The sequence below is a fragment of the Buceros rhinoceros genome, unplaced genomic scaffold (assembly GCF_000710305.1).
Source record: "Buceros rhinoceros silvestris isolate BGI_N320 unplaced genomic scaffold, ASM71030v1 scaffold11417, whole genome shotgun sequence".
NCBI lineage: Eukaryota > Metazoa > Chordata > Aves > Bucerotiformes > Bucerotidae > Buceros > Buceros rhinoceros.
Genome location: NW_010420488.1, coordinates 136,058 through 144,200, shown reverse-complemented (window position 1 = coordinate 144,200; position 8,143 = coordinate 136,058). Strand labels below are relative to the sequence as shown.

General features: G+C 38.8%; 1 protein-coding gene across 1 annotated transcript; it reads right to left on the bottom strand.

Annotated features, from left to right (window-relative positions):
• Positions 1-2,217: 2,217 nt before the first annotated feature.
• Positions 2,218-6,491, bottom strand: LOC104496239 (transmembrane emp24 domain-containing protein 11-like). Its single transcript, XM_010139323.1, has 5 exons — positions 6,339-6,491; positions 5,383-5,483; positions 4,456-4,581; positions 3,231-3,377; positions 2,218-2,378 (listed from the first exon to the last, which is right to left on the bottom strand). Exons 1-5 carry the CDS (start codon positions 6,466-6,468, stop codon positions 2,229-2,231), a joined length of 654 nt encoding a protein of 217 aa, XP_010137625.1. The 5' UTR covers positions 6,469-6,491; the 3' UTR covers positions 2,218-2,228.
• Between the last annotated feature and the right edge of the window lie 1,652 nt (positions 6,492-8,143).

Here is an 8,143-nt window from a genome sequence, read left to right as displayed (position 1 = left end):
CGGCACTTGCGGGGAAAGAGGTGGCGGTTTGTCACCCCCTTAAGGGCAGGGCTCTGGGGAGGCTGTCAGTGTGCTGACACAGGTTTGGCGGTGCTCGTTTTGGTGAGGAAAAAGAGCAAAACAAGGAGTTTTGATTTTCATTTCTTCGACTGAAAAAACCCAGGTCTTGGTAGAGTCGCCTGATGGAAATTCCCTCAGACCCGTCGCAGTACGGGCGGCAGCTCCGGGTGCGCCAGAGCCCCGGAGTCTCCAGCAGGGACCTCTGGCTTTGAACTTCACAGGAACTACTGCCCCAAAGCTGTTGCCAGAAGAGCTGCTGCTGTAGAGAGTTAATTAAAAACCTTGAAGGAGACTGGAAACATTTCATCAAAGCAAAGATATTTAATTATTAGAGATAAAGAATGAAGCACTCTCAAGCTATGGTCAGGGCTTCCAGTCTGAGGGCTTGTTTGAGTATAGACCCAATTACCACGGAGGAACACGAGCAGCTCCTGTATAAATGCTGACACAGTGCCTGTCCTGGTTTGAAAGCTGAAGAGAAATGAGTGTAGTTTGTCACTGGGATGTAGTTAGGAGCCCTACGCTGAATATCAGCTAAAGGCTGAACCACAGACTTGTAGCAACTCTTTATTAAACTTTCTTCTTCGACTTCATACGCCCGAAACACACCTTTCCTTCTTTCCCACCAACAAAGAAGTTGCTACAAGACATGTGAGGGCTCTAGAAAAGTCAATTCAGTGACATTTACGGAGCATTTCAAGTGACAACTCTGAAGTCACAGGGTTTTTAGACATAGGACATACCTCAGTGAGGAGCTTTATGAGATTTTATTTTGGTTTATTTGGTTTGTAGAGCGTTGCTTTTTGTCTCCACTTTGTATCAACTTTATGGATTCTCACATACAGCTGTATTTTCATTCCCATAGTGTAAAAGTAAGAGAAATTAAGGGGAAATGTTTCTTTGCTAAGGAAACAAAAGGTGAGAAGATAGAAAAAAGAAAGGAAGAAGTCCCTTTAAAAGAATTGTCTACAGATGTTTCAGCTTTCACTACCTTTTAGTCCAACTAATGATCTGGAAAGACACAGCAAACCACAATATTCTGCTATCACAGTGCTCTCTAGAAACTTTTTCAAGTTTCGTGGTTATACATTAAGCTAGTGAGTTAGGTCATTTTATAACGAATGCTCCTGCTCCAGCTCCTGGTCACACTCCTGCTGCTTGGTCAAAATTATCTGAATTTTTAGCCACAACTTTTGACTTGTACTTGCATGCCACTGTAGCTACTCTGCTAGTTGTACCTAAGGCGTAAGGATATAATCAACCAAGCTGCAATAAGGAATGGAAATACACAAGTCAAAAAAGGGTAAAGGTCCTTAGACACTCGTGTTACCGCTGCTGAAACAGGCTGGAGAGGTGTAGGAATAGCTTAAAGTAGGATATATGGGCATCAATCAATTCAGTGTTTACCAAGAAATCAGTAGTTTGGTTTACTCTGGTGTAATTTACATAAACAGCTGTGGGAGACGTCTGATCTAAACTCCTCAGCCTAATGTTTAGGGCTTATCTGGAAGTGAAAATAAGTACAATTTCGATTTTTTTTGTCTAGGTCACTCTCTTCCATGGTAGTAGCTGCAACCACTGGTCATAATCTTAAGGGTAGGCGCCACCATCACTGAAAACTTTGAATATTTTTAAAGACAACAGTCACAATTTTATCTGAGGAAAAGCTGGGTGTCACACATACAGAGGTTGAGTTCAAGACACTTCCACCAAATTCGTCACTGCAGGGGGGGTAGTTGTTTCTCTGCCTCCTATCCGAATCCTGTCAGTCTGAAATGCTGAACTGTCCGTGGTAGTACTGAATAAAATTACTAAGCAAGTAAAGGAATTTAAAATATTAGGAAACTTTTTTTTTATATTTCAATTTTATATTTAACAATCTTGAGTTGAACTTAAATGCTGACTGAGTCACTGAGTTCTTCTTCTAGATTTAGCTTCACATTTGTAGAGGGAAAAAAACTGATAAAAGACAAGATTCAAGGAGAAAAATGTAAGGGAATCCCTTGTTGTGATGTAGATGGAGAAACCAGAGTCAGAGTAAGAATCAGAGCAGATGAGAGAAGCTTGAGAGTTACATACAACTAATTTTCTCATAGTTGCAGGTTTCTTTGGGTGCTGGGTGTTACATGGGCTGTAATGTTAACATCTGTGCATCAACTTTATAAGGCTTAAACAAGCTTCTTAGCGATGAAGAAATCTCTGAGTGATTTGATTTGCCAGATTCCAATGGAGATGAGGATGAGTGTTTGTACAACAGCCCACCACAAAATATTGCTGTTGGTTTCTTCACTCATCTTCCGAAATTTTTCTTCACGCTCCTGAAGAAAAAAGGAAGAGCATTTTTATTACCTTTTGGCATCGGTACGTCCCATGCTGCTCTCCAGGTAACTCGGCAGATGTCCCTCTTATGAACAGTAGGGAACAAATGCTTCTTTAATGTTGATAAAAGTGTTCTTTTCCGTAAGGTGGATATCTTTACAAATCAAAACTGAGAGGCAGACACTGGGTATTCTGAAAGGAAAACGGAGCTTTCCCTTCCTCACAAAAGATGTATCAAGCTAAACATGTTCCACCACTGCAGACTTAGGCCTTTTTAGGTTTACAGGCACTTCAAAATTGTGGTCAAGAACCTTTTGGCTGCCAAATTTCTTCATTTAGAGAATTAATTGGTGTATTTCGAATCCAATCTGACTGCCTGCATAGCTGTAGAAAAGTGAAGACATTGGGTGGACGTTTGTTTGAAGGGGGGCTTTATTTCTAGCTGCATGGACATACATAAATATATAAATATCTGCTCAGTCATTTCCTTACCTGCTCCAGTAAAGTTTATTTACATAGACCAGCATGGAACCAACAGCTGACAACATCTCTAGTGGTGATACCTGCCAGCTACTCAGCTGCTGTTACTGACTGACTAAGATATTTGGAAATTTCTGCTTTACAATAACACCCGTTGCTATAAGCATGAGTTCACAGTGATTAATTAGCTTTTATGTTACAGCTTAAAAATATTTTGCAAGGTAGCATAGGCTATATTGGTTATATACCAATAAATGTTTATGAGTTAGTCAAAAATAACACTGCAATTAAGTAATAAACCTCATACCAGTTAATAAATCAATAAGCCTCTGTTCAGTATTTTTCACTGTCCCATTAGGGAGCATACATACTCTTTCATAGTTTTGTTCTTTGGATACATGATGAATTTGCTCTATTAAATGTTCTAGTCGTAAGTTCACGTCATTCACTTTGTCTTTGGCCTGAACCACAGATTCATCCAAAAAGTGTTCTCCAACTCTAATGTCCAAATGGATACGCTGCAAACAGAAAAAATGTTCTCAATACTGTGTCTTTTGTGTTGTCAAAATTCCTTAAAAAAAAAGAAACATTAAGCTCATTACAGGAAAATAGTTTTAATTGCTTACAGAAATCCTTCCGAAAATTAGAATCAGATGGGTTATTTAAAGTGTTTCTTAACTTTATTTTTAAATTAATTATTCAAATTTAAATCTTCGTTACTGTTATGGCATTATTTCATGATAGTATTGATTCAGCCACCATGAAAATGTTTTCAGTCCTTTGTTCAAACTAGTAAAGAAGTGAGCACCATTCGGACTGCTCTTTGTATTTCACATTCCATCCCAATACTGCAGAAACTACATTCTTCAGGAGCGCTGCAGGAAGATTTATATGGATGCACTTCTTGGTTTCCTCCACTAATAGTTGGGAAGATGACTGGAAGGAGAATCATTATCTGCAGTTCATCATAGTATTAAAGCAGAACCATCCATAAAGTGTCTTTTTTCTTTCTCCATGCACGGTTTATCCGGTATGAAATACTTCCCGATATCTTATAAGCTATTGTACAATCTGAATGCTAGCTAACTCAATATCCAGAAATCTACCTCGTAACCTGACGGTAGCTTTTGTCCATTAATTCATTTAACTTTGATTTGAGCAGTTGAGATAACCATGATTGCATCTGGCTCTTACAGAGACCACTTAAAGATTTAACTGAGTTAAAGAATGGTTTTCCTTTTGTGATCTTTATGTTCCTAGAGCATACATCTAGGATGAAATTTGGCTTACCTCGCTTAACATATTTACGAGATATATCTATATCTATATAGATATTCTTATGGGTCAGAATCTTTCGTATTCAAGGCACCGTACAAACATTAAATCGTTCTATAGTCTTGTCTCTTTAATCTTAATATCAGAACAGACTCTTTTTATTGCTTCATCTTCAAGCCTAGGCTTGTCTTCTTTAATCACAGGAGATGTTGAATTAATTATCTGCTAGATGTTAGACAACTTCTCATCTAGTTGGTAATCTTTGCAGTTGGTAAACAATTGGTACTATTACAACAAAGAGTATTTAAGGAGTACACCTACCAGTTTACTTCCTGCAAGTGCCACAAATCTGGTGGAGTTAGACTGTAAACAGATAATGTGCTCCCCAGACAGGTAGGAGGTAAAAGAAAATGTTCCCTGTGGCCCATACAGTTTTGACAATAGTACCTGTAATTTAGACATTATATATGTTTGGTATGTACAATATAAACCATCAGTAAACCAAAAAACAGTACTGTGAGTTGGATGTAAAAAGTAATCAATTAATTAACCTCCTGGCATCATTCATAAAATCACAGAACCATCTGGCTGGAAGAGACCTTTAAGATCATCAAGTCCAGCTGTTCACCCACCACAATTCAGAATGGATTTAGAAAAAAATAAACCATTGTACCTCACAGTGAGCATTGAAATGTAGATTCCTGCAGTGTACAAAAGCCAATGCTCTCTAAAGCAGTTCAGGTTTGAAAAATAAGACCTTGTCTAGGCACGGAACTAAATTGTCCGTTACTGAGAAAGCTCAGGGCTTGGTGGCAATGCCGGCAGCTGCTGTGCATGATGCTACATGCAGCCTCATGGCAGTCTTGCTTTTGCTGTTTAGTCTCTCTCCAGCCTGTCTTGATGCTGCTTAAGCACGTTCTGAACCATTTTGCATTAGTGAGTTCTCATCTTTTTAAAATCTAACCTGTTTTCTCACTTGTCAGGTACTATTCTTAATGACACACTTTCCTAAATCCAGTAGCAATGCAAAAATTGTCCCCACACATCATCAAACACTCTAATTTCTATTTAGATAGAAATCAGAAGGCACTTACACCTTTCAGCATCCAAATGCTAAACTAGCTGCTGGACTGAAGATCCACTTTCCCCCAAAAGCTTCTTTTATTTTTAATATTTTTAATAGTGACTGCCTGCTGCTGCCAAAGTTGGCTTATAAATCCCGCAGAAGCATTCATAAAGCATATTTACATCAGCAGTAGGACTTGTGACAGTCACAAACATTCCCAAACCAGGAGCCGATTGAAGAAAGTCTTGTTTATGTATATCCCAGCGTTGTACTTTGTAATTCCCTGAATAAAAACATAGATAAAGATCTCCTAAATAAAACATAGCTTAATGTTAAACATCTTTATTGCTTTTTCAGCCAAAATATAACAATAAATGTTTAACAATAAAACAATATAGATATCTCATGTCCTCATGATTATAATTGCTGAGAGGGCACTTTCTTACACTGTGAAATGCAATAAATTTTTACTATGCTCGAAAATGTTCTAGAATAGTCTAAAAACTTGATTTATAATACTTTCTGATTACTCCTGATGCTCTGCCAAGGTTAGCACACAGAAGGCACACTGAGACCTCAAAAAGATCTCTGCTGTGCTCAAATTACATCTTTAGGACTGTCTTTCATATTTATCACATTATTTATAAAAAAAGATTATATTATTTTTTACTATCCCCTTTCAATCTTCCATTTACAGTCTTGAAAACAAATTTAACTTGCTTGTGATATACCAGGTGAAATAGAACTTTAGTACATCTTGAATGGCTTTTTCCAGTTCAGCGTTAATCAAAAAAGCAACTTTCCCATTTGTATGGGGAAAACATGTAGCAGAAATTCCGGCGCGAATGAGTAAACCCCTCGGAATACAGAGAAGCACACGCAGAAGCAGCGCTTGCCCTGCTGTGGAACTAGAAGGCCTTGTCTTTGTCTAGTCAGTTGAGCACTCTGGAAACCTGCGTTTCTTCATGTACACGCAATATGTGAGGACTTTATGACCGGCCCCTGCTGCGGGGAGTTGTTTTCACTGTGCCCTTTTTCTTATCGATGGTTTTACCACATTCATTGATCACAGGTTTTCCTGTTACATTACAAGCTATCTTCGTTATTGCATAAGTGAGATCATCATATGGGTACCTACCAATTACCAACGTGTCGCTGGGAACGTCTTCGATTATACATTTCTCTTCTCTTTCTCCACTATGAAAATACAAAGCAAGTGAAAAAGAAATCCAGAAGTTCATAACAAATCCTTTTAACAGACTTTTCATGGTTTTTATGTGTCCCAGTTGTACTCCTTTTGACGATGAGTGTTTACAAATGTCCGTAGTCCTAGGGTTGTTCCTCGCTGGCTGCTTATCAGTGTATTTTGAGAGGGGGAAAAAAAAAGCTGTGAAAAAAGGCAGCTGGTGGTTACACATTTATAAATAACTACAGTATCTTCTGCAGAATGAGATAACGTGAAAAAGATAACCTGTAAAATCTTTCTTCTTTCCCAACAGCTAGATTAAAATTTTATTTTATACACCTAGACGAACGAGACTGGAAAGGACGTCTTGGATACTTGAGATGAGTTCCGTAGATTACTGTAATCAACCACATTGGCTATCTCTTTCCATAAACTCCTCGATTTCAACTTAAATGAGTTTGTTAACTTGTATTTCCCGTTTGTTGTAGGTCATTATTCCTCTTTTCCCTATTCCTTTTCACTGATCTGTTAAGAAATCTTGTAGTTTCCAACCTAGACCATTGGCCGTATGTATAGACCTGTACCAAACCTGTGGGGACTATGTACGAGGGCTGATGAGAAATTTGAAGAAGGAAGTCAAACACCTGGAACGATTAAAGAATCTGAAGCACGAATGAATATGATACCACAGGAAGAAGATAACAAAATAAGAAGTTTTTACATATCTTTTTCTCCTACAACACCTACAACAGATACTGCCTAATAAATTCTCTGAATAAATTTATACTGTAAACCAAACAATGATTGAGGTTTTTATTTTTACCCTTTGTACTAATTCGGATCAATCTCTGTGTCTGATGACGAACTCATTTACCACTCAAGTGTTCCGTATACTGTAAACTGAGATCGCTGCGTCTGAAAGGTTGGCCTCAGTGTGAGAGGGCTCCAGCAGGGAAGAATGGGATCATATCCAGTAGGGTGGAACCATGTTTGAGCTCATTTGCCCGTTCAGAATCCCCCTACACTCAGTTGAAGGCTTTGTGCTTTGATCACTGACTGTCTTCAGCGCTGCCACGTTCCTCAGCAGCACCTGGCATTTGCAGATGAAATTCAGGGATGTCCTTGAATGTGTCTTTGATGAACACCTCGGTGCGCTTCAGAGTTCTGTGCAGGGCATGGGATATGAGCTTCAGGGCATGGGATATGAGCTACCTCTACTGCACACACACATGCCATGGTGTGGTTCGCAGTGCCGTAGACAGGGAAAGCACCATTACCTTGCTGGAATTTTACCAGCATGTATTTTGCTTGAACGGGTGCAAGTTGGATTTTATTTTATGGTGGTTTTTCATATAGCTGTCAAATGCTCAGCTGCGTAAGTTGCATCCTCAACACTATGCACACACTTAAGTGTCACGAGTAGCCCTTTTGTCATCCATCGTCTCTGAATTTTTCTTTCAATTACCTCATAAAATATCCCGTTTGCATTTACTGATTTTTGGTTATACCCATACTAGTAAATAAAACTGCGCTGGTCTTTCTATTGATATGGTAAAAGTCGGTCATTGCAGAAACTCTTTCAGACTCGGTTTTTGAGTTTTACAAAGCAAGCATTCTATATTGCAGCGCTGGGAGCACAGAGATGCCGTGTCTCAAATCATACCTCCTCTGGTCAGAATAGCCATTGTTTATATAGTGTACCTGTATCCATATGCATCACATTTCCCAGAAAGACCATACATATTCAGGTAATTTCC

Bases quoted from the DNA above. Each gene is read 5' to 3' on its own strand.
- LOC104496239 (XM_010139323.1), bottom strand. From the start codon at position 6,468: ATGAAAAGTCTGTTAAAAGGATTTGTTATGAACTTCTGGATTTCTTTT. The intron at 5,484-6,338 runs GTAGGTACCCAT...GTTTTTATTCAG, and splicing joins CAGCGACACGTTGGTAATTG to GGAATTACAAAGTACAACGC. The intron at 3,378-4,455 runs GTAGGTGTACTC...TTCTGTTTGCAG, and splicing joins CACTTGCAGGAAGTAAACTG to CGTATCCATTTGGACATTAG.